Source organism: Ovis canadensis, chromosome 5 (assembly GCF_042477335.2).
Source record: "Ovis canadensis isolate MfBH-ARS-UI-01 breed Bighorn chromosome 5, ARS-UI_OviCan_v2, whole genome shotgun sequence".
Lineage (NCBI taxonomy): Eukaryota > Metazoa > Chordata > Mammalia > Artiodactyla > Bovidae > Ovis > Ovis canadensis.
In genome coordinates this window covers 33,942,652-33,968,395 of record NC_091249.1, presented here as the reverse complement: position 1 = coordinate 33,968,395, position 25,744 = coordinate 33,942,652, and the positions used below count along the sequence as shown (strand labels likewise).

Below are 25,744 nucleotides of genomic sequence, written 5' to 3'. Positions count from 1 at the left end.
GGTTCAATCCCTGGTCAGGAAACTAAGATCCCACATGCCATGTGGCACAACCAGAAAAAAAATGACAGTCATATAGTATGAGGATAGCTTCCCAGATGCTGCTAGTGATAAAGAACCTGCCTGCCAATGTAGGAGACGGAAAAGACAGGTTTGATCCCTGGGTCGGGAAGATCCCCCGAAGGAGGGCACGGCAACCCACTCCAGTATTCTTGCCTGGAGAATCCCATGGACAGAGGAGCCTGATGGGCTACAGTCCATGGGGTCGCAAAAAGTCAGACATGACTGAGCAACTAACACTTTCACTTTTTACTTTCATATTCACTATCATTTAGTTCTAAATAATTTTTTAAACCTTCGGTTCAGTTGCTCAGTCATGTCTGACTCTTTGTGATCCCATGGACTGCCAAGCATGCCAGGCTTCCCTGTCCATCACCAAATCCCGGAGCTTGCTCAAACTCATGTCCATCCAGTCTGTGATCCAGTCTGTTTTCAATTATTTTATGTCTGAATGAGTTTTAAGCGTATAAAATATTGTCATATATATTGTTTTATAATCTCAGATGGTTTCACTTTCAGAATGTCTTCAGTATCTAGTACTGTCTTCTTTTTTTCTGCTGACTCTTGCTGATTTGTTTTTCTTCGTGTGTTTTGCAATTTTGAGATTGAGAACTTATCCTTAGCACGCTTTTATCTGTTGGAATCCTGTAGAATCTAAGATGAGGGTGTGTCTCTCTTAAAAAGTTTTGTCTAACTTTGTTTTTCTGCCCTTTACCCATTGGCTTTGACCGCTTAAAAGCAGAAGAGTAACTGGGTTTTCCTGGTGAAAGATCAGTCTGGCTCTAGTGTGGATAATGAAGTGGAGAGTCCAGGTTGTTGCAATAATTCAGATTTGAGGTGGTGACAACTTGCGCTAGGCAGTATGGATGAAGACAAAAGATGAACCCTAGACCAAAGGTCACCATATTATGGCCCTCAGATTAACTGCAGCCGGTTGCCTATTTCGTGGAAACATAGCCATAACTGTGTGTTCACATGTGCCTGATGCTGCTTTTTGGAGAAGGCGATGGCACCCCACTCCAGTACTCTTGTCTGGAAAATCCCATGGACGGAGGAGCCTGGTAGGTCGGACATGACTGAGCGACTTCACTCTGACTTTTCACTTTCATGCATTGGAGAAGGAAATGGCAACCCACTCCAGTATTCTTGCCTGGAGAATCCCAGGGATGGGGGAACCTGGTGGGCTGCTGTCTACGGGGTCGCACAGAGTCGGACATGACTGAAGCGACTTAGCAGCAGTAGCAGATGCTGTTTTTATGACGTGACAGAGTTGTATTAATAGTAGACTGTGGGACTACAAAGCTGAAAATCATCCTCTGGCTCTCTGCATACGAAGTTTAGTGCCCCCTGTTCTAGAGACGTGCAGGATATTGAATCTGCAGGACTTGGTGATAGACATGGTCTGAAGAGACTAAAAACACTCATCCCTCACTGTCTGAGGGACACTGAAACCCAGAGATGCTCAAATCCCTTATATAAAATGACTTAGTGATTGCATATAGGGGCCTCCCAGGTAGCTCAGTGGAAAATAATCTACTTGCCAATGCAGGAGACACAAGAGACGCAGGTTTCATCCCTGGGTCAGGAAGATCCGCTGGAGGAGAGCATAGCAACCCACTCTAGTATTCTTGCTTGGAGAATCCCATGGACAGAAGAGCCTGATGGGCTACAGTCCATGAGGTCGCAAAGAGTTGGACAGGACTGAGGAGCCTGGTAGGAGGCTGTCTGTGGGGTCGCACAGAGTCAGACACGACTGAAGTGACTTAGCAGCAGCAGCAGCAGCAGCATAGCAGTGAAAGGTCCCAATCACTGGACCTTCAGGGAACTCCCCCAGCTAATGCTTTGTTTGCAGCTAAGTGAGACCCAGCAGAGGACCCCTAAAACGTGCCAGCTTCCTGACCTGCAGAAACCATGAGATAACGAACATGCATTGTTTTAAGCAGCTATGTGTGTGATAACTTGTTACGTGGCAGCAGCTGACTAGCACACCTCCTCTAAGAGGGCCCTGGCTTGCTCCCTCCTGCCACCGGGCTTTTACGTATTTTGTTCTTACTGTATGGACATCTATTGCTTCCACCAGGCACTGGCTGGATTCCTGTTTATCCTTCAGAACTCATGTAACTCAACCCTCCATCAGGAAGCCTCCCCTGACCCCTGTCTAGATCAAAGCTTCCTTTTGACAGAGACCCAAAGCCCCATGGACGCAGCCATTATTGTAGCCACAATTTTAATTTACTTGGGTCTCTGTCACTAAGATTTATGCTCTGTGAGCTGAGAATCACATCTGTCTCATTAAGGGCTGGGTACCCAGCACAGAGCAGCCGGGCCTGGCCAGTCGTAAATATCAGATTGATGGAGACAGTGAATGGAGCTTCTATGTTCAATGCTAAATAGCAGCGGGGCCCCTTTGTGCCCTAATGATGGTGATGACAAGACAATTTGGAGAACACAGGAATCCTTAGAAAACCCAAGGGGTAGGGGGTGACAGGGCCAGCTGGGGTTGAATGAACGTAGTGTGTGTGTTTGTAGGAGGGGCTGTCAATGAGCTCATACACTACATTTGTGTTTCCAGCCCCAATCACAAAAGTGAATCTTGGTGTCTTTGTCCTTAAAACATTTCATCAAGTGATTCTTAGAGCTTCTCTGGCTCCTCAGACAGCAATTCAGCTCAAGTGTAAGAATAAAGGGGTGAGCATTGTGCGACCTTGCTCTCCACCCCTGTACTACTCCCCTTTCTTACCGACTCTGGATGGGTGGTGAGGTACAGAGTGGCTGTTCCCAGTTGGACGTGTTACCTTGATCGGATAGGACATTCTGGCTGGGCCCCGGGGTGGGGTTCCAGATTTAACAATAAACATACAGCACACCCAGATAAATTTGAATTTCAGGCAAACAACAAATACATTTTGGGGAGACTTCCCTGTCAATCCAGTGGCTAAGACTCTGTGCTCCCAATTCACGGGGCCTGGGTTCGATCCCTGGTCAGGGAACTAGATCCTGCATGCTGCAACTGAGATCCAACATAGCCAAATAAATGACTTGAATACAGAATTTTAAAACGCTTTTTCTTAACACAAGTATGTTCCAAATTTTGCACAAGACATGTTAGGGACTGTGTGTGTCAGGTTCTCTAGAGAAAGAGAACCAGCAGAATGAAGAGGAAGACAGAGAGGCCGGAATTAGCTCAGTCGTGGCAGCTGGCAAATGCAGAATCTGCAGGGCCGTCTGGAGACCCTGGGAAAAGTTGATGTTGCAGCTCAAGTACAAAGGCCACCTGGAGGCAGTATTCTCCCTTCTTTGGGGGGAAACCTTGATCTTTTCTCTTAAGGCCTTCAACTGATTGGATACAGCGCACCCACACTACAGAAGCTCATCTGCCTTACTCAACGTCAACTAGTTAAATGTTAATTATGTCTTCACAGCAAAGTCAAGAACCACGTTTGGTCAAAACCCAGCATCATGGCCTAGCCCTATGGACACATAAAGTTAACTGTCACAGGATGTTTTTGTCATGCTTTTTGTTTGCTTGTTTGTTTTGGCTGAGCTGTGTGGCATGTGGGATCTTAGTTCACTGACCAAGGATCAAACCTGTGCCCCTGTACTGGAAGCTTTGAGTCTTAACCACTGGACCACCAGGGAAGTCTATAGGCGCTAGTGGTCAAGAACCCGCCTGCCAATGCAGGAGACATAAGAGATGTGGGTTCATTCCCTGTGTCGGGAAGATCCACTGGAAGAGGGCATGGCAATCCACTCCAGTATTCTTGCCTAGAGAATCCGATGGACAGAGGAACCTGATGGGCTACAGTGCATGGGGTTGCAGAGTCGGATACAACTGAAACGACTTTGCATGCACACACTGTATTTTATCTGATGCGCAGACCTACCGTCCATCCATACGGGCCTACAGAGCAGCTCCATTCCCCCCAGAGCAGCACCCGGCCAAGTGCGCACCTTCATGGAGCCCTGTCAAGGGAAGTAGAATGGGATTGTCTCCCCACTTCCTTCTGGGTGGTGTTCAAACGGGGAAGAGTGTGTCAGAGGCCAGATATGAGTCATTCTCTGCCCACGCAATGGAGGCAGCATCCATGCGGAACAGGGGTGAGGGTAGGTAATGAGATCCACCGCTGCAAAGCCATAAAGGTGACTCATCCCTCCTAGACAAAGGCTTCTCTGCAGGCTGGGGGTTTAGAGCAGAAGTCTGCTCAGGTCTCATGAACGTAAGGGAATTATCCAGCCAGGTCGGGGGTAGGGGTATGCTGTGAATGGGGAGGGCTGAACACATTCAAGGCTCTTGTAGTTGCAAGGAGGAGAAGCCAACTGCCTTAAGTGAATTTGTTGGCGCTTCACACAGAGACACTTAAGAGGCAGAAGTGCCGGAGTTCAGTCTGTCACTACCTCTCAGCTCTGCTCTCTGTGAACTGAGAGTCTGAGATCCTGGATCCTGAGAGACAGGAATTAGCCAGATGGCAGCAGCCATTGTCTTCTGCCCATTTAACAGAGGAGGAAGCTGGAGGCCAGAGCTGTTAGATCTCACAGCTTATTCTTACCCTTTGTTGTCTTAGTCAGTCAGTCATATCTGACTCTTTGCAACCCCATGGACTGTGGCCCAGCAGGCTCCTCTGGCCATGGGATTTCCCAGGCAAGAACACTAGAGTGGGTTGTCATGCCCTCCTCCAGGGGTTCTTTCCAACCCAGGGATCGAACCCTTGTCTCTTGCATTGGCAGGTGGAATCTTTACCACTGAGACGCCATCCTCCCTAATAAGAAATTTAAAAATATATATATCATTAATTGTTATGATGGAGAATCAGCCTAATGCTAAAATTTTGCATACTCATAAAAATGCCATTGTTGTAAAGCAACTATACTCCAATAAAAATGAATACAATTAAAAAACAAAATGGGACTTCTCTGGTGGTCCAGTGGTTGGGACTTTGCCTTCCAAATGCAGGGGGTGTAGGTTCCATCCCTGGTTGGGAAGCTGGGATCGCACATGATTTGAGGCCAAAAAAACCAAAGCATAAACCAGAAGCAATGTTGTAACAAATTCAGTAAAGACTTAAAAAACATTTTTTTTAATGGACTTCCCTGGTGGCACAGTGGATAAGACTCCACCTGCCAATGCGGGGGACACAGGTTTGATCCCTGATCTGGGAAGATCTCCTGTCCCGCAGAGCAGCTAAGCCCGCGTGCCAACTACCGTGCCTGTGATCTAGAGCCGGGGAGCCGTGACTTCTGAAGCCTGCATGCTGTAGAACCTGGGCTCCACAACAGGAGAAGCCACTGCAACGAGAATCCCGAGCACCGCAGTGAAGGGGAGCCCCGCTCTCTGCAACTGCAGAAAGCCCAGCAATGAAGACCCAGCACAACCAAAAACAGAGTTTAAAAAAACCTAAAAGAATGAAGCCATTGGGAATTCTCTGACAGTTTAGTAGTTAGGATTCTGTCTGCACTTTCGCTGCCACGGCTGTGGGTTCAATCCCTGGTTGGGGAACTAAGGTCCCACAAGCTGTGTGGTGCAGCCAAAAAAAAAAAAAAAAAAACAACCTAAAGCCATTAGTTGACTTTCAAATAGCATTTAATGGATGAAGGAGCATTGTAGTCACTGTTATGCTACACCACAACATCATCTGATGCTTAGTGGTTTAAATCAACTCACGTCTGCTAACAAGAATCCAGGCTCGCCTCAGGTGCTGTTGATGGCAGCTACGTTTGCACAAGGAAGACCCCTGCTTAGGGGAAGAGAAGTGCCCCCAGCTCTAAGCTCGCTTTTCTGCCTCTCTTCTGCTCGCCTCCAGGTCTCTGTCCGTGTCCGGGAGCCATGGAGCCCACTGCCAGTGACTTACGGCTGGTGCCTGGAGCCGCCAAGGACGTCCTGGCTGCAGATGCCGTGTGCTGCCGGACGGCCCTCTCCACTCTCGTGGCCACCAGCATCATCCTCGTCACCCTGGGAGTCCTTGTGGGTGAGTGGCCATGGGCTGGCTTGGGTCCACACACCAGGAGACTGGCGGAAAGATGCCTGGGAGTCACTCAGGGGTGTCCCAGAGCAAAGGGTCGAGCGTACAGGCCACGGAGGCCACCCAGAGCAAGGCAGGGGGGGCCCGGCCCTGGATGTTGCTGCACTTAGCACCAGGCTGGGCACTGGGAGCCTGGGCATCGTGGTAATACCTGCAAATTTCAGGTCTCCCACATATGGGGTTCTTAATGAAGATTCATGGCCAGGGTGAAATGGAGACCAATAGGGAAATGAACTTATTTTGAGAAATTTGGAAAGTCCCCAAAAATATAAGAAGTGAGTGAGCAGTTGTTAACTTTCCCACCTCCCACAGTCAACAGTGGCTCCCACTTTATTATTATTACTTTTTGCCAGACCACACGGCATGCTGGATCTGAGTTCCCCAACCAGGAACTGAATCCATGCTCCTGCTGTGGAAGCACCGAGTCTTAACCATTGGACCCCCAGGGAAGTCCCTCTCACTTCATACAAAATAAGGCTTCCCAGGTGGTGCTAGTGGTAAAGAACTCATCTGCCAATCCAGGAGGCATAAAAGACATGGATTCAATCCCTGGGACCAAAAGATCCCCTGAAGGAGATGGCAACCCACTCCAATATTCTTGCCTGGACAATTCCATGGACAGAGGAACCTGATGGACTACAGTCTATGGGGTCGAAAAGAGTCAGACGCAACTGAGCGCACGCCCACACATACAAAATGATGACCTGTTGTGAATGCTGTGGGCTGCAGTTACAGAAATACACAGAGGTCTTTTTATGTCAGTGGAAGGCTCCAGCAGATGCCTGCCAACTGCACAGAGTTCCAGGGCTGCCCCGCACCTCTGCATGGTAGCCCTGAGCCCCAGTGCCATTTAGACTTAATTTAAATGACAGGTAAAATCCAGTTCCTACATCCCTTCCAGCCACATTTCACGGGTGGCTCATGGTTTCTGCAGGGGATGATCAGATCTAGGATCTTCTGCCATCACGGGAAGTTCTGCTCTGACCCGAGCTCCTTCTGAGATGAGTTTCTTAGTTCTGTGTGGGGGAGTGAAAGTCACCCTTCGTTCAAAAATGATGATGGTAACTGGCAGTTTTGGGGGGAAATGGTGTCATGTGGCAAAATAGAAAGTTGGCAACCCAATGTGGGATGTATATATTTTAATATTACAACGTGTATATTTTTAATATATATTTAAAATGTATAGATGTATGTTTGTGAATATCTGGAATAGCTGGAAGTCTGGCATGGCTAATAGATGCCCTCTGATGGCTGTGAGGTGAAGTGCAGGAAAACTGGTTTTAGTGTGTGCGTGGGCGCATGCGCCCTGCCTACCCCCCAACCCTGTCCCCCAGCAGAAATCAGTTTCACAACTCCATTCTAGAAGCACAGATACATTCTGGGACAACAGTTAGATCAAATCTCCAGTAGAACCTCTGAAGCCAAGGAAGGCTTTCAGTTCTGTTCAGTTCAGTTGTTCAGTGGTATCCGACTCTTTGTGACCCCATGAACTGCAGCACGCCAGGCCTCCCTGTCCATCACCAACTCCCAGAGTTCACTCAGATTCATGTCCATCAAGTCAGAGATGCCATCCAGCCATCTCATCCTCTGTTGTCCCCTTCTCCTCTTGTCCCCAATCCCTCCCAGCATCAGAGTCTTTTCCAATGAGTCAACTCTTCGCATGAGGTGGTCAAAGTATTGGAGTTTCAGCTTTAGCATCATTCCTTCCAAAGAACACCCAGGGCTGATGTCTTTTAGAATGGACTGGTTGGATCTCCTTGCAGTCCAAGGGACTCTCAAGAGTCTTCTCCAACACCACAGTTGAAAAGCATCAATTCTTCGGCGCTCAGCTTTCTTCACAGTCCAACTCTCACATCCATACATGACCACTGGAAAAAGTATAGCCTTGACTAGACGGACCTTTGTTGGCAAAGTAATGTCTCTGCTTTTGAATATGCTATCTAGGTTGGTCATAACTTTTCTTCCAAGGAAGGCTTTCAGTTCAGTTCAGTTGCTCAGTTGTGTCCGACTCTTTGTGACCCCATGAACTGCAGCACGCCAGGCCTCCCTGTCCATCACCAGCTCCCAGAGTTCACTCAGACTCACGTCCATCGAGTCGGTGATGCCATCCAGCCATCTCATCCTCTGTTGTCCCCTTCTCCTCTTGTCCCCAATCCCTCCCAGCATCAGAGTCTTTTCCAATGAGTCAGCTCTTCCCATGAGGGGCCAAAGTACTGGACTTTCAGCTTTAGCATCATTCCTTCCAAAGAAATCCCAGGGCTGATCTCCTTCAGAATGGACTAGTTGGATCTCCTTGCTGTCCAAGGGACTCTCAAGAGTCTTCTCCAACACCACAGTTCAAAAGCATCAATTCTTCAGTGCTCAGCCTTCTTCACAGTCCAACTCTCACATCCACACATGACTACTGGAAAAACCGTAGCCTTGACTAGACGGACCTTAGTCAGCAAAGTAATATCTCTGCTTTTGAATATGCTATCTAGGTTGGTCATAACTTTTCTTCCAAGGAGTAAGTGTCTTTTAATTTCATGGCTGCAGTCACCATCTGCAGTGATTTTGGAGCCTCTCCAAATTTAAAAACAATTTTAAAATTACAGTTCAAATTTGTCCCCTTCCCAGACAGCTCAGAATTTTACTCAGTGGTGTACAGTTTTACACGGGCCCTTGGCTGGACTGTTTCTCCAAGTGCGTGGGAGCCATGGGTATTTCAGAGGAAAAGTGTGGGGCTTATTGGGGGCCCAGAGCATAAGCGCTTGGGTCCACATAGCAGGGTTCTTGTTACCTTTCTTTTTAGTTCCTTGCAGGAGAAAACAACCATTTTTAGAATTGTTTTAGTCTGTTTGTTCTATCTATTCAATAAATAAGTATCTAAATATCTATCTGATGAATATTCATTCCAGTAAGTAGAGCTGGGACCTGACTTCCGTAGGGTAGATGACAGCTACTTCTATTTTTAAATTAAAAAAATTCTTTTTCTCTTTGGCCATGCCAGATGGCTTGTGGAGTGTCTTAGTTCCCCGACCAGGAATTGAACCCAGGGGCATGGTAGTGCAAGTGCTGAGTCCTAACCACTGGGCAAAACCACATGGCATGTGGGATCTTATTTTCCTGAACAGGGATTGAACCCAAGCCCCCTGAATTGGCAGCTCAGAGTTTTGAAAGATTGCTGCTACAAGCCATGAATGATGCTGGGATTCTTGGCCTCCGGAGGAGAAGAATTCCATCTGGGGCCAGTGATGAGGCTTGATTGCTCAGAGCTTTTTGTATAATAACGTTTTATTAAAGTATAAAAGAGAGAGAAAACTTCTGACATAGACATCAGAAGGGGGTAGAAAGAATGTCCCTTTGCTAGTTTATAGTAAGGCATTATATACCTATTAGCAGGCTGCTAATTAGAGAAAGGAAATGCCTCAAAACTGAGAGTTGCACCAGGCCCCTCAATCACAACATGCATTTTGAGATAGCATTGTCACAAGGTGAGTTGTCCTTGGCCATAAAACAATTGACATGAATCTTGAAGAAAGGCAGATTTCCAAGTAAATACATAGTTTCGTTAACATGGCTTAAGAGAATATTTCTCTTAAGAAATAAAGTAAGAGTAAAACATACTGGTTTGTTGAGCCATTATCCTTCTGAGTCTTAGGCCAAACCGACTTGAAGAAAGGCAGATTCTAAGATAAATACACAGTTCATTAACATAGCTTAAGAAAAACATTTCCATAAGAAAAACTGCATTGGGTGGCTCAAGGTTGAGAAGAGTTCAGGTGGAACCAGGTGTCCTCATGGCAACACAGAATTTTAAAAGAAAGCTCCTTTTAATTTTGCAAAGAGAAGGAAGAACAGCCTCTGACACCCGTAGTGTGTTCTGATACTTGCAGTCTATTTCCTCTGCCTGGGAACCTCTAGCCTTCCTGCCTGTTACCCTCTCAGTTTTAACTATTGGACCACCAGGGAAGTCCCCCTGTTTTTAAAATTTAGCAATTATGATCATTTTTGACTGGGGGCCCCTTTGCCAGTCTTGCGTATTTTTTGACAGAAAGAGTTGTCTTCGTGTGCTCTGTAGGGTTATATTCTTTACTTTAAGACACTTAATGTTCTTTGCTGTATGTGGTTCCCACAGTGTTTCCAACAGTTGGAAGTCGTGTTATTCAGGGGGTGGCATCATGGGTGGGGATCTGAGGGTCCTGGTATCCCTGACTGTGGCCATGCCCCTGTCACACTAGGTGGCCTCTTCCAGGGAAAGTGAAAGTGTTAGTCACTCAATTGTGTCCGATTCTTTACGACCCTGTGGACTGTAGTGCACCAGGCTCCTCTGTCCATGGGATTCTCTAGACAAGAATACTAGAGTGGGTAGCCATTCCCTTCTCCAGGGAGTCCTCCTGACCCAGGGATCGAACCCTGGTCTCCTGCTTTGCAGGTGGATTATTTATCATCTGAGCCGCCAGGAAGGAGGTGGGAATTGCCCCAAAGTTGAGGTAAGGTCTTTTAAGGCCATTTCAGCCATTTTTGGCTGAAGTTGACCCGGGGCCCTGGGCCAGGCATTTCTAGGGGGAGTCAGCCTTCCCCTTAAGGGAACCTGGGGACACCTGGGGCTTTTGTGCTGGACCTGGGAGCCTTCAGGTGAGTGATGGGTGAGAGTGAGAGTGGATGAGGGGGCACGTAGTGACTTCCCTGATGGTTCATTGGTTAAGGATGTGCAGGGGATACAGGTTTGATCCCTGGTAGGGGAGCTATGATTCCACATGCCTGGTGGTCAGAAACCAAAATCATAAAGCAGAAGCATTGTTGGAACAAATTCAATAAAGACTTTAAAAAAATAGTCCTCTTAAAAAAGAAAAAAAAAGAGCACTGTTAATAGTCATTCAACCCCCAGGGAGTCAGCCCACCCATTAGTTGGGATGACCAGCCCTGGGGTGGCAGGGGGCCTGGGAGGCCAGCTTCGCTGACTGAGCCCTGCCCCTGCAGTGGGCGCTCTCATGGGGCCCTGGTCTCGTCCGCAGCTTCCCTCTCCACACAGGGCGTCGACGTAGAGCACACGGCTGAGCTGCGTGGGATCCGGTTTGCCCCCAGCTTGCAGCAGGAGACCTCAGAGTACTACCGCACGCTCACGCCCGCTCTGGAAATGCTGGTGAGGTTCCTGGGAGCCAGGGGTGGGGGCGGCAAGTGGGTGGCCAGGGGCTCTGACTGAGGCAGCAGGGCAGAGGAAGGGAGAGGGGCCATGGGAGGAACAGGACGCGGCTGGTTCCTTCTGGAAAGCAGGGGATGGCAGCATCGGGTGGGAACCTCCATCTACAAGACCCATAGGTCTTATTGGAAGGTTGTAAACTGCATTTCAGTAGAGAAATCAGAACTTTCCTATGTGGCTGGTGGGAATCTGAAAAGGGCAGCCTCTGTGGAAAGCAGTGTGGCAGTTTGACCCTGATGCTGGGAAAGATTAAGGGCAGGAGGAGAGGGGGCGGCAGAGGATGAGATGGTTGGATGGCATCACCAACTTAATGGACTTGAGTCTGAGGAAACTCCGGGAGTTGGTGATGGACAGGGAAACCTGGCGTGCTGTAGTCCATGGGGTTGCAAAGAATTGGACACGACTAAGCGACTGGATGATGAACAGCAATACCACCTGACCCAGCCATTCCGTTCCTGGGTGTCTGCCCCAGAGAAACAAAAACGTGTGTCCACACAGAAACCTGCTCCCAAAGGAAACGTGATGCTCCCAGCACATGAGTCATGATAACCCCCAAGTGAGAGCAGCCGGACTGTCCATCAGCAGCTAATGGACAAACAGCTGGGAACCCTCCACGCCCGGGAGCGTCACCCAGCCCTGACACCCACTACCACTACCACATGGGGAGAACACGCCGCTCAGTGAGAGACGCAGACACAGAAGGACACTCAGGCTGTGACTCTGCTGGTGGGGACCGTCCAGAACAGGCCGATCCACAGACACAGAGAGTGGGTTCCTGTGGTCAGGGGCTGGGGGAGGGGATGGGGGGTAACTGGTAATGGGGATGGGCTTCTTTTGGAGCGATGAGAATGTTTTAAAAGAGTGGTGAGTTGTACAAATCTGTGAATGTACTAAAAGCCCATCTAACTGTATACTTTTAAAAGATGAGTTTTTATGGTAGGTGACTTACACCTCTTTTTTTTGGCTGCATTGTGTGTTGTTTGAACTTCCCTGCCCAGGAATTGAACCCACGCCCCCTGCAGTAGAAGCACAGAGACTTAACCCCTAGACCACCAGAGAAATCCAACTTATACCTCACTTGGTTTTTTTTTTTGGCCATGCCATGTGGTATGTGGGATCTTAGTTCCTCTAAAAGTAAAAGTGTGAGTCACTCAGTCATGTCCGACTCTTTGCGACCCCCATGGACTATAGCCCACCAGGCTCCTCTGTCCGTGGGATTCTCCAGGCAAGAATCCTAGAGTGGGTTTCCATTTCCTTCTTCAGGGGATCTTCCCCACCCAGGGATCAAACCCAGGGCTTCCACATTGCAGGCAGATTCCCCTTACCAGGCATGGAACTAATGCCCACTGCAGTGGAAGCTCAGAGTCTTAAACACTGGACCTCCAGGGAAGTCCAAATTCATCCATTTTTAAAGTGACATTTAGTACATTCAGAGTTGTGCAACTATTACCGCTAATTCCAGGAGCTTTCATCACCCCCAAAGGAAACCCTATTTCCCCATCAGCAGTCACTCCCATCCCCTCCCCTGCCCCTGACCACCAGGAACCCACTCTCTGTGTCTATGGATCGGCCTGTTCTGGACGTTTCCCGTCAGTGGAGTCACACCCTGTGTGTCCCTCTGTGTCTGCTTCTCTCACTGAGCACCGTGTTCTCAGGGTCCGTCCACGTGGTTGTGAGTGTCAGGGCTTCACCTCTGCTCATGGCTGCGTGATGCTCCCATGTGTGGAGGGACCACATGTTTCTCCATCATGTGTTGGTGGAGCTGTGTTTTCATAGGCACGACCTGGCACTGCCCACCCCATCACTCACTCAGCAGTATGAGCTGACTGTACACATGGAGTTGAAGAGGAGGTGCTTTTCTCCTCCTCCCCCACTCTCCCACCCCAGGGTCTCCATGGGGTCTCACATTTGTGGCTGTTGTTTCTCTTGCAGTTTGTCAGCAGCTTTCAAGAGACAGAGTTGGAGTCCAGCTGCGTGGGCTGCACAGTGCTGAGTTACTGGTGAGTGAGGGCCTCCTGGGGGTAAAGGATCTTGGGGGACCCTTGGATTTGCAGAGAATTCCAGCTGAGAAGTGCCCTGCCTCTCAAGGCCAATGTCCTCCCCATCAGGGAGGGCAACGCCAGCGTCCTGGTGCGTTTCCGGCTGCACTTTCTGCTGCTGGCCCTGTGGACGCCGAGCCCAGGCCTGGAGGAGCAGCTATTGCAGCGGGGACTTCATGCGAGGCTGCAGGGCCCTGGCATCCCCCTGGCCTCCTATGGCACCATTGTGTCTGCCCAGCTCACAGGTGAGTGACCCCAGGGTTGTGGCATCCCCCAGCCCCCTGTGGCACCATCGTGTCTGCCCAGCTCACAGGGGAGTGACCCCAGAGACAAGGAGACTTTGGGAGGGATGTGCTGGGAGAGGGGAGCCAGGTGGAAGTTGCATTAAACTTGACACTTTCCATAATCGACCCTTTCAGTGACAAGGAAACATATATACATTGCTTTACCTTCAGTGGTAGACACCACAGGGTGGCAACTTGTAATTATTTTCATCTTTGCCACCCACTGGGTCTCTGTCAAGATGACTCAACCTGACTATCATAGCACAAAAGCAGCAAAGACAATATATAAACAAATGGACACTTATCTGTGTATCAATAAAACTTTATAAAAACAAGTGGTGGGCCAGATTTGGCCCCTGGCCCCCTGATATAGAACTAAGCATCGATGTTATGCTCTAAAATTCTAAGATTACTATGTGTTGGGATTTGACAGCCAGATGTGATTTTAGAGTGTGCAGATTAAAAGGTTGTTGCCTTGACCTGGCATTGGAGGACATTTACAGTCCCCTTCTACCACCCCTGATACGCTTGGTGTCTTAGTAACGTCACCAGTGCTGAGAGAGATTTCTGCACAGATGAAATTGTTTCAGGTCTACACCATCCACTCTGGCAGCCACCTGCCCCATGCAGCTGTTGTGCTCTTATTATGAGGAACAGAATATTTTATCTGATTTTATCTCAGTTGAGTTAGAATTTAAGGGGCTCCCAGGTAGACAGTGCAGTTCTCTGCTTTGCAATATGATGTTGTCAAAGAAATTCGCCACTCGCTAAATAATCTTTTATCTCTTTGTTTTGCTGCAGGAAGCCAGAAGGGGCCACTGTCAGAAAGAGACTTAAAGTCAGGTATGTTTTGATGAATTGATAAAGAAAATGTGGTGTTTACACCACACATGTACACATATACACAATGGAATACTACTCAGCCATAAAAAAGAATGAAATAATGCCATTTGCAGCAACCTGGATGGACCTAGAGATTCTCATACTAGAAGTAAGTTAGGCAGAGAAAGACAGGTACCATATGACATCACTTATATGTGGAATTTAAAAGATGTTACAACAAACTTATCTACAAAACAGACTCACAATATTGAAAACAGATTTGGGATTGCCAAGGTGGAGGAGGGTCAGGGAGGGAAGGATTATGGGTTGGGGATTAGCAGATACCAACTGTTATATATAGGATGGATGAACAATGAAGTCCTACTGTATAGCACAGGGAACTATTAATATAGTCAATGTCCTGAGACAAAACATGAGGGAAAAGAATATGAAAAAGTACGTATACATGTATAACTGAATCGCTTTGCTACACAGCAGGATTAAACACATTATAAACCAACTATTGTTGTTGTTTAGTCGCTCAGTTGTGTCTGACTCTTTGCAACCCCATGGACCACAACACGCCAGGCTTCCCTGTCCACTGTCTCCGGGAGTTTGCTCAAATTCATGTCCAATGAGCCATCCAGCCATCTCATCCTCTGCCATCCCCTTCTCCTCCTGCCTTCAACCTTTCCCAACATTATGATCTTTTACAGGTAGTCGACTCTCTGCGTCAGGTGGCCAAAGTATTGGAGCTTCAGCTTCAGCATCAGTCCTTCCAATGAGTATTCAGGGTTGATTTCCTTTAGGATTCACGGGTTAGATCTTCTAAATGTCCAAGTGATTCTCAAGAGTCCTCCAGCACCACAGTTCAAAGGCATCAGTTCTTCAGCACTCAGCCTTTTTTATTTTCCAATTCTCACATCTATTCATGACTACTGGAAAATCCATAGCTTTGACTATATGGACCTTTGTATGCAAAGTAATGTCTCTGCTTTTTAATACGCTGTCTAGGTTTGTCAACGCTTTTCTCCCGAGGAGCAAGCGTCTTTTAATTTCATGGCTGCAGTCACCGTCTACAGTGATTTTGGAGCTGAAGAAAATAGAATCTGTCACTGCTTCTGTTGTTTCCCATCTATTTGCCATGAAGTGATGGAACTGGATGCCATGATCTTTGTTTTTTGAATGTTGAATTATAAGCCAGCTTTTTCACTCTCCTCTTTCACCTTCATCAAGAAGCTGTTTAATTCTTCTTCACTTTCTGCCATTAGGATGGTGTCATCTGCATATCTGAGGTTATTGATATTTTTCCCAACAGTCTTGATTCCAGCTTGTGATTCATCTAGCCCGGCATTTTACAAGATGTACTCTACGTGTAAGTTAAATAAGCAGAGTGACAATATACAGTCTTGACACACTCCTTGCCTAATTTTGAACCAGTCTGTTGTTCCATGTCCAGTTCTAACTGTTGCTTCTTGACTTGCATACAGGTTTCTCAGGAGGCAGGTAAGATGTTCTGGTATTCCCATCTCTTTAAGAATTTCCCACAGTTTTTTTGTGATCTACACAGCCACAGGCTTTAGCATAGTCAATGAAGCAGAAGTAGATATTTTTCTGGAATTCTCTAGTTTTTTCTATGACCCAGTAGATGTTGGCAATTTGATCTCTGGGTCCTCTGCCTTTTCTAAATCCAGTTTGAACATCTGGAAATTCACAGTTCACATACTGTTGAAGCCTAGCTTGGAGGATTTTGAATATTATTTTGCTAGCATGTAAAATGCGGAGAAGGCAATGGCACCCCACTCCAGTACTCTTGCCTGGAAAATCGCATGGATGGAGGAGCCTGGTAGGCTGCAGTCCATGAAGTCGCTAAGAGTCGGACCCGACTGAGCAACTTCACTTTCACTTTTCACTTTCATGCATTGGAGAAGGAAATGGCAACCCACTCCAGTGTTCTTGCCTGGAGAATCCCAGGGACGGTGGAGCCTGATGGGCTGCTGTCTGTGGGGTCGCACAGAGTCGACACGACTGAAGCGACTTAGCAGCAGCAGCATGTGAAATGAGTGCAGTTGTGCAGTAGTTTGAACATTCTTCTTTGGGATTGGAATGAAAACTGCCCTTTTCCAGTCCTTGGGCCACTGCTGAGTTTTCCAAATTTGCTGGCATATTGAGTGCAGCACTTTAACAGCATCATCTTTTAGGATTTGAAATAGCTCAGCTGGAATTCCATCACCTCCACTAGCTTTGATCATAGTGATGCTTCCTTAGGCCCACTTGACTTCACACTCTGGGATGCTCTAGGTAAATGACCACACAATTGTGGTTATCCAGGTCATTAAGATCTTTTGTGTATAGTTTTTCTGTGTTCTTGCCACCTCTTCTTAATATCTTCTGCTTCTGTTAGGTCCATACTGTTTCTGTCCTTTATTGTGCCCATCTTTGCATCAAATGTTCCCTTGGTATCTCTAATTTTCCTGAAGAGATCTCTAGTCTTTCCCATTCTATTATTTTCCTCTGTTTCTTTGCATTGTTCACTCATAAAAGCTTTCTTATCGCCCCTTACTATTCTCTGGAACTCTGCATTTAAATGGGTATTATCTTTCCCTTTGTCCTTTGCTTTTTGCTTCTCTTCTTTTCTCATCTATTTGTAAGTCCTCCTCAGACAGCCATTTTTGCCTTTTTGGATTTCTTTTTTTTGGAGATGGTTTTGATCACCACCTCCTGTACAATGTTACGAACCTCCATCCATAGTGCTTCAGGCACTCTATCAGATCTAATCCCTTGAGTCTATTTGTCACTTCCACTGTATAATCATAAGGGGTTTGATTTAGGTCATACCTGAATGGCCCAGTGGTTTTCCCTACGTTCTTCAATTTAAGTCTGAATTTTGCAATAAGGAGTTCATGATCTCAGCCACAGTTGGCTCCTTGTCTCTCTCTCTCTCTCTCTCTTTTTTTTTTTTGCTGACTATATAGAGCTTCTCCATCTTTGGCTGCAAAGAATATAATCAATCTGATTTCAGTATTGACCATCTGGTGATGTCCATGTGTAGAGTCTTCTCTTGTGTTGTTGGAAGAGGTGTTCGCTATGATCGGTGCATTCTCTTGGCAAAACCCTGTTAGCCTTTGTCCTGCTTATAAATCAACTGTACTTCAATTTTTAAAAATCAAGTATGTTTTTTCAGCCCCTTGCCCTCTGCCCAGTTTTCTCTGCAAACACCAAGAGAGGTTTCCTGAAGCGTCTTTAAGGCACACAAAGGAAATCCCTCAAACACAGTAAACACTAGTTCTATGCACCAGCCTTTTATGGGGGAGATGGAGTCATAGTCCTGTGTGAGCAAAGGATCTAAAAAATGAGGCACTTTTGATTGTTCAGAGCTAAGCATAATTAGAAGAAGGCACTATGTTTTTTTAAGTGATGTAATGCTGGAATCAAGATTGCCGGAAGAAATATCAATAACCTCAGATATGCAGATGACACCACCCTTATGGCAGAAAGTGAAGAGGAACTAAAAAGCCTCTTGATGAAAGCAAAAGTGGAGAGTGAAAAAGTTGGCTCAACATTCAGAAAACGAAGATCATGGCATCCGGTCCCATCACTCCATGGGAAATAGATGGGGAAACAGTGGAAACAGTGTCAGACTTTATTTTGGGGGGCTCCAAAATCACTGCAGATGGTGATTGCACCCATGAAATTAAAAGACGCTTACTCCTTGGAAGAAAAGTTATGATCAACCTAGATAGCATATTCAAAAGCAGAGACATTACTTTGCTGACTAAGGTCCATCTAGTCAAGGCTATGGTTTTTCCTGTGGTCATGTATGGATGTGAGAGTTGGACTGTGAAGAAGGCTGAGTGCTGAAGAATTGATGCTTTTGAACTGTGGTGTTGGAGAAGACTCTTGAGAGTCCCTTGGACTGCAAGGAGATCCAACCAGTCCATTCTGAAGGAGATCAACCCTGGGATTTCTTTGGAAGGAATGATGCTAAAGCTGAAACTCCAGTACTTTGGCCACGTCATGCGAAGAGTTGACTCATTGGAAAAGACTTTGATGCTGGGAGGCATTGAGGGCAGGAGAAGAGGACGACCGAGGATGAGATGGCTGGATGGCATCACTGACTCGATGGACGTGAATTTGAGTGAACTCCGGGAGCTGGTGATGGACAGGGAGGCCTGGTGTGCTGTGATTCATGGGGTAGCAAAGAGTTGGACATGACTGAACTGATCTGAACTGAACTGAATGTTTTTGTTAAAAGAAAAGACAGAAAGCATACAGTTTTGGGAGGGGGAAAGAGTCTGCACCACCTAGAATTTCACTGCTTTAAATATTCTGACGCCCTCCTAGCCAGCTCACAGCATGAGTATCACACAATGTCTGCCTCTTCGTGACCCCATGGACTTAGCCAACAGCCTCCTCTGTCCTTGGGATATCCCAGGCAAGGATACCTGAGTGGGTTGCCATTTCCTTCTCCAGGGGATCTTCCTGTCCCAGGGATTGAACCCACGTCTCTTGCATCTCCTGCATTGGCAGGTGGATTCTTTTATATTTATCCAGCTCTACCTCAATGGTTCCCAGCTAGGGGTGATCCTTCCCCCAGGGGACACTTGATGATGTCTGGGAACATTTGTAGTCATGATGGCTGGGGGCTCCTGGCATCCAGAGGTGGTGGGCTGGCGATGCTGTCCACCCCACAGTGCCCAGAATGGCCCCCCACCCTGCAGAGAATGATTGACCCTAAAAGTGAACCTACACTTCAGAGACTAATTTTATGTTATATGTACTCTACTCCAATTTAAAAATTAATTTCACCTATTTCTTTTTTTAAAAAATGAATGGTAGAAATGTAAAAAGTACACACGTGGGACATGTATGCTTGGGTTGCACAGCCCTGGCCCGGGTGCTGACTGGCATTCTTGTGTGTTATGTGTCTGTACTGACTCTGAGAAGATTGTTTCAGAAAGACTCAGTGAAAAGAAAGCAGAGGAGTGATGTTCTTCCTGCTCTGCAGTTTCTGCCTGGAGAGAGAAATCTCTGTGCAGACAGGAGAGGTGGAGTGAGGCCAGGCACCTGGTTCTTGTCTGCCCTCAGGCCGCTGTCCAGGGAATGCCTTTTCCTGCGGGAACAGCCAGTGCGTGACCAAGATGAACCCGGAGTGCGATGACACAGCGGACTGCTCCGACGGCTCCGACGAGGCCCACTGCGGTCAGTCTGCCTGTCTGAACTGGCCCACAGGTCACATGGCCTTTCCAGGGTCAGCTGCTGGCTCTGCGCTCTGGCCCACTGTGCCCATCCCATGCAGACATGTGGGTCTGGCATTCACTGGAGCTGGGCAGAGAAAGGGAGGGAGCACCTGTGATATGACAAGAAACATGAGCAGGAAACAGAGAAGGGAGAGCTCGAGGTGTGGGGGGAGAAGGGAAGATATCAGGCTGATAAGAGGTCCTGGTCAAACCGGGAAGCCTTGAATACCAGGAACTGGAGGTCTCTCCTGTACATAGTGGGGAGTCACCAAAAGGATCTGAGCAAGGGAAAATTACAGTTGAAATGTCGTAAGAGTAGTCAACATTTTTCTAACAGTGCTAGCCCACGCGATAAGGCAGGAACAGTGGTATAAGTATTGGAAAGGAAGAGGGAAAATTATCAAAATTTGCATATGATTATCTAAATGAATCAATAAATTGACTAAAAGGAGACTGGAAAAATAAGACAGTTCAACAATGAGGGGGAGATAAATCCTAGCACATAAAAAAGTGATTGCTTTTCTTTATACAAGTAATAACAGGTTAGAAGATATAAGGGAAAAAAATCTCACTGTTGATCAAGATGTGCTCAGTCGCTCAGTTCTGTTTGATTTTTTGTGACCCCCACGGACTGCAGCCTGCCAGGCTCCTCTGTCCATGGGATTTCCCAGGCAAGAATACTGGAGTAGGTTGCTGTTTCCTCCTCCAGGGGATCTTCCTGACCCAGGGATTGAACCTGTGTCTCTCATATCTCCTGCATTGGCAGGAAGATTCTTTCCCACTGTGCCACCTGATCAATAGCAACACAAGATAAACATGGGTCATGTCTATAATAACAATTAAAAAGAAAATGTTGCTGAAGGACATAAAAGGAGACTAAATAAACAGAGATATGGCATCCTATGAAAAGATGGGCGTATAAAGACTTTGAAACTTTCAAAATACATGGTGAGGAACACATTCATGGTGTCTGGTGCCTGGATGTGGAAGATAATATAGAGGTTGATTGAAATTGGCAGGTGTGGTCAGGAGTCCCTGCAACCCTTCAGACTCAGTGATTCACTGGAAGTACGCATAGGACTTGGTAAAGCTGCTGTATGCGTGGTTATACCTTCTTACAGTGAAAGGATACGGCTGAAAGTCAGCAAAGAAAAGTGCAAAGTCCAGGAGAGACAAAGCTCAAGCAAGCTTCCATTTAGCCTCTTCTAGTGGAGTCAGGTGGACAGTGCTTAACCAATTTGCCCAGAAGCATATGTGACATCACACACATAGTATTTCCATCCCCAGGGAGCTCACCCGAGTCTTGGTGTCCAGGGTTTTGTGTTAGGGGTTGGTCACATAGGTACGTAGCACTCATATAGCTGAGTTTAGTGCATGATTGTCTTGGATCTGCCAAAACAAAGGACCTCAGGCTGAGTGGCTGAGACAGCAGAAATTTACTCTCTCCCTGCTCTGGAGGCTAGAAGGCTGAGATGAAGGAGTCGGCAGGGCCAGTTCCTTCTGAGGCCGTGAGGGATAATCTGTTCCATGTGGTCTCCCAGAATCTGCTGGTTTGCTGGTTCAGATCTTTGACATCTGAACATGGTGACTGTGGGGATGAGAGGCTGGAGACAGACGTGCCAGGATGGCCCCTGGGCAACTGCAACCCTGCCTTCTGGGGGTCCTGGTTGGTGATCTCTGTCTTGCAGACTGTGGCTTGCAGCCTGGCTGGAAGACAGCCGGAAGGATTGTGGGTGGTGTGGAAGCGTCCCCAGGGGAGTTCCCTTGGCAAGTCAGCCTCCGTGAAAACAACGAACACTTCTGTGGGGCCGCCATCATCAGCGCCAGGTGGCTGGTGTCCGCTGCCCACTGCTTCAACGAGTGAGTCCACGTCCCTGCAGGCTCAGAGCCCTCCCTGCACCTGTATCCCACCTTCCTTCCACTCTGGGGACTCCACCACCCTGGGAGTGTCCTTGGAACTCGCTGTTTTCTTTCCTTCTCTTTTCTTTTGGTTAAATCTGAATGTATTTTAATTGTGGCAAAATATCCATAACACAAATTTACCATTTCAAGTGCATAGCTCAGTGGCATTAAGTACATTCACATTGTCTGTCATGTAATCATCCCCACCATCCATTTCCGAAACTTTCTCATCTTCCCAAATTGAAACTCTGGCCCTTTAAACACTAACCCAGGGACTTCCCTGGTGGTCCAGTGGTTAAGACTCCACGCTTCCAACACTGGGGACACTCAGGTTCAATCTCTGGTCGGGGAACTAGGATCCAGCAGGCCAAGTGGCCAAAAAATAAGAACAAACCACCACCAACAGAAAAATATCCATACTGACTCCCCAGCCCCTCCCCCAGCCCCTGGCCCCGCCATCCACCTCCTGTCTCAATGGATCTGACTCCTCTAGGAACCCCTGTGAGTGGGATCAGACAGTTTTGCCCTTCTGTGTCTGGCTTCTCTCACTGAGCATCACGTCCTCAAGGTTTATCCAGGTTGCAGCAGGTGTCAGTTCTTTCCTTTTTTGGTTAGATAATATTCCGGTGTGTTGTTGGACATGTCTGTTCATTTGTCCATCGATGGGCACGTGGGGTTCTCCTGCCTTTTGGCTGTTGTGAATAACGCTGCTACAAACGTGGCTGTGAGAGTATCTGAGTCGCTACTTTCAGTTCCTTTGGGCATAAATCCAGAGGGAGGATTGCAGGCTCATATGCTGGTTCTATGTTTACTCCTCTGAGGAGCCGCCATCCTGTTCTCCACAGCGGCTGCACCATTTTCCATCCCCACCAGCCATGCACAAGGGCTCCAAGGTTTCCACATTCTCGAGAAGTTCCTTTAACATTTGTTGTAAAACCGGGTGACTATGTGGGTGGTCTGGAGCGCTTGGCTGGCCACCGGGCATTGCCTTGTGTGGCTGCTGCGGGCTGCTGTTTAGTGGGTCCTGGTCACGAGCCTATCTAGTTGTGGGATCCTAGGGGGCCCAGGGCTAGTGCTGACTGCCGAGTGGCGGGTGGAGTCCAGATCCTGAAGACTGAAGTGGGGTTGTTGCCCACCCACTGGCAGGTGAAGCCAGGTCCTGGGGTTGGTGCCAGCCTACTGGCAGGCAGAGCTGGTTCCTGGAGTCTGGCTGCAGGACCTGGGGATCCCAGAGCTGGTGTCAGATCATTGTTGGGGGTGGGGCTGGTTCCATACACAGCCAGGCATGGGTTCCGGAGTGTCCCGGAGGTTGCACTGGCTTGCTCATGGGCAGGGCTTGGGCCTGGTCCCAGGGCAGGGGCTGGCGTGCCTTGTGGGTCATGGTCTTGCATCTGGTGTCTGCCACCAAAGGGCTTTCCCAGTGGCTCAGGGGTAAAGAACCTGCCTGCAGTGCAGGAGCCACAGGAGACGCGGGTTTGATCCCCGGGTCAGGAAGATCCCCTGGAGGAGGGCATGGCAACCCACCCCAGTATTCTTGCCCGGGACACTGCATGGACAGAGGAGCCTGGTGGGCTACTGTCCATGGGATTGGACACGACTGGAGCAACTTGGCACTCATGGTGTCAGCCCCCTAGTGGTGAGGCTGGTCTAGCAGGCTTTCTGTGGTCCTGGTCCTCTGGTGGGCAGGGCTGTGTCTAGGCGTGGCTGTGGGGTTGGGGGCGGGGAGGTCTCGAAGCGGCCTGTCTGCCGATGGGTGGGCTGTGTCCCCCGCTCCCCCTGGCTCAGGTAGCTGCCTGGCTTTGGGTGTCCCACCACCTGGCACCTGCGGGCCGTTGGGCAGGGCCAAGTCTTGGGGCAAAGAGCCAAGGTGGCTTCACTAACATCAGTATTCACGTGGCTGGAGGTTCCCCAGTATGCCCCTCACTGGTGTCTGTGTCCCCAGGGTGATCCCACAGTGCCACCCCCACCTCCCCAGGAGACCCTTGGAGTCCAGCAGGCAGGTCTGGCCCAGGCGTCCATCGAATTACAGCTTCTACCCTGGGTCCCAGTGCACCTGGGTTCTCTGTGAGCCCTTCAAGGATGAGGCCTCCATCTCCCCTGTCCTGTGAGGGCTCCTGCAGTTAAGCTCCACCAGCCTACAAAGGCAGAAGCTCTGGGGACTCCTCTTAAAAGCGTTGGACCCCCGGACCAGGGGCCTGATGTGCTCAGCCCTCTCACTCTTGTGGGGGAACCTCTGCAAAGCAGTTATTCTCCAGCTTGTGGGCCGCGCGCCTGGGGGCACGGGGTTTGACTGTGTCGTGAAGCTGCCTCTCCTCGTCTTGCTGTGTTTCCTTCTCTGCATCTTTAGTTGCAGGAGATCTTTGCTGGCAGGTTCCAGTCTTTTCCATCGACGGCTGTTCTGCAGAGAGTTGTCATTTGGGTGTGCTCCTGAGAGGAGATGAACTCAGGGTCTCTGCTGCGTCATCTTGGCGGAGCTCCCCATTTCTCCACATCCTTGCCATTACTTGTTACTTTTGTTTGCTTGTTTTATTTTTTATTAGTTTATGTTTTTTGGCCACTTGGCATGCAGGATCTTAGTTCCCCAACCAGGGACCAAACCCATGTCCCCTGCTTTGGAAGGACAGATTCCTAACCACTGAACCACAAGGGAAGTCCCTATTTGTTTAATAATGGCCATCCTAGTGGCTGTGAAGTGGTGTCTTATTGTGGTGTTTTTAATTAATTTGTTTTAAATTGGAAGATAATTGCTTTATGCTATTGTGTTGGTTTCTGCCATACACCAGCGTGAATCAGCCACGGGCATACTTATGTCCCCTCCTTCTTGAACCTTCCTCTCACCTCTCACTGTGGTTTTGACGTGCATTTCCCTAATGATCAGTGATGCTGAGCATCTTTTCATGTTCCTATTGGCCATTTGTGTATCTTCTTTGGAGCAATGTCTATTGAGGTTCTTTGCCCAGTTTTGAATTGGGTCGTTTCTGGTTGTTGTTGAAGATGGTCAGAATCTTTAAAAACCAGAGTGGCCAATCAGAACGGAGCTGGCCTAAGGTAGGAGAAGGTTCTGGAAGGCTCTGGCAGTGCCAGGCATTGCTAGTTGGTTGTTTCCCTCTGAGGAGTCCTTGGGGAGAGGGCAGGGCAACAGGCAACATGGACTTCCTGGGAAACCACTGCCTGAGAACTGCCCTGGGTCAGGGGGTCACTAATTCCCAGGGTAACCTGGTTCTGATCCCGGGGAGACTATCTGGGGGACACAGGTCACATAAACAATGACATTCAGGTCAAGAAGAGTTGTTTTCTTTTTATTGTTTTAAATTTCATTCCTCTCAGCATTTTATTATGAAAATATTTCAATAGAAAAGATGGAAAAATAGTACAATACCCATATGCCTGTACAGTAAGTCCGCTACATACAAATGAGTTCCTTTCTGAGAGCACATTCATTAGTCCAATTTGTAAGTCTAACAAAGTAAGCCTAGGTATCCAGCTAACACAGTTGGTTATATGCTACTGTACTGTAATAGGTTTATGATATTCTTTACACAAATAATACGTAAAAAGCAAACATAAAGCATAAAGAAAACATTTTAATCTTACAGTACAGTCCCTTGAAAAGCACAACAGCTGGCATACGGGGGCATGTTCACACCTTTGAAAGTTCCCAGCTTGAAGATTTGTATGTAGGGGATTTACTGTACCTGATTTCAAAAATTGTTACTATTTCACCATATTCTCTTTCTCTCTCGCTCTCTCCATCTGGCTGTATCTATAATCTGTACCCCCACACCTCTTCATACATACAAATCCTTGCCAAACAGTTTGAAATTAAGTAGAAATAATGCATCACCACTGGGGCACCCTAGCACGTTTGGACAACTAAAGAACAGTCTCCAAGACACAGGTACCATCACACCCGAGAAAACTGAAACGGCTACACAGTATCATCTAGTGCCCAGTCTACGTTCAGTGCCTCCCTCTCCGCACCCTAATCCCGGCCCTGTGGATCCTGTCTTGTTTAAAATGTTGATAATTCGTGCACCATGTTTTAATTTTTGTGCGTCCGTTCTGATTTTTGCCAATGTTTCATGGAAAACATTCCCATCAGTTTCCATGGCTGAGTTTGGGGGCACCTGCCTCCTGGGTAAGTGCCCCGCTCCCCCTTCCCACCCCCCACCACCCCCGGCTCCAGCCTTGGTGAGCCTCT

General features: G+C 47.9%; 1 protein-coding gene across 1 annotated transcript in view; it reads left to right on the top strand.

Moving 5' to 3' along the window:
* The first annotated feature begins 5,861 nt into the window (after nt 1-5,861).
* Nucleotides 5,862-25,744, top strand: part of TMPRSS9 (transmembrane serine protease 9) — a 32,928-nt gene continuing 13,045 nt past the window's right edge. Inside the window, exons 1-7 of the mRNA XM_069591471.1 lie at nt 5,862-6,020; nt 11,072-11,199; nt 13,189-13,256; nt 13,365-13,540; nt 14,381-14,422; nt 19,490-19,603; nt 21,330-21,501. Coding sequence (XP_069447572.1) covers nt 5,879-6,020; nt 11,072-11,199; nt 13,189-13,256; nt 13,365-13,540; nt 14,381-14,422; nt 19,490-19,603; nt 21,330-21,501 — 842 coding nt within the window. The 5' untranslated portion in view covers nt 5,862-5,878. The remainder of the gene's footprint in view (nt 6,021-11,071; nt 11,200-13,188; nt 13,257-13,364; nt 13,541-14,380; nt 14,423-19,489; nt 19,604-21,329; nt 21,502-25,744) is intronic.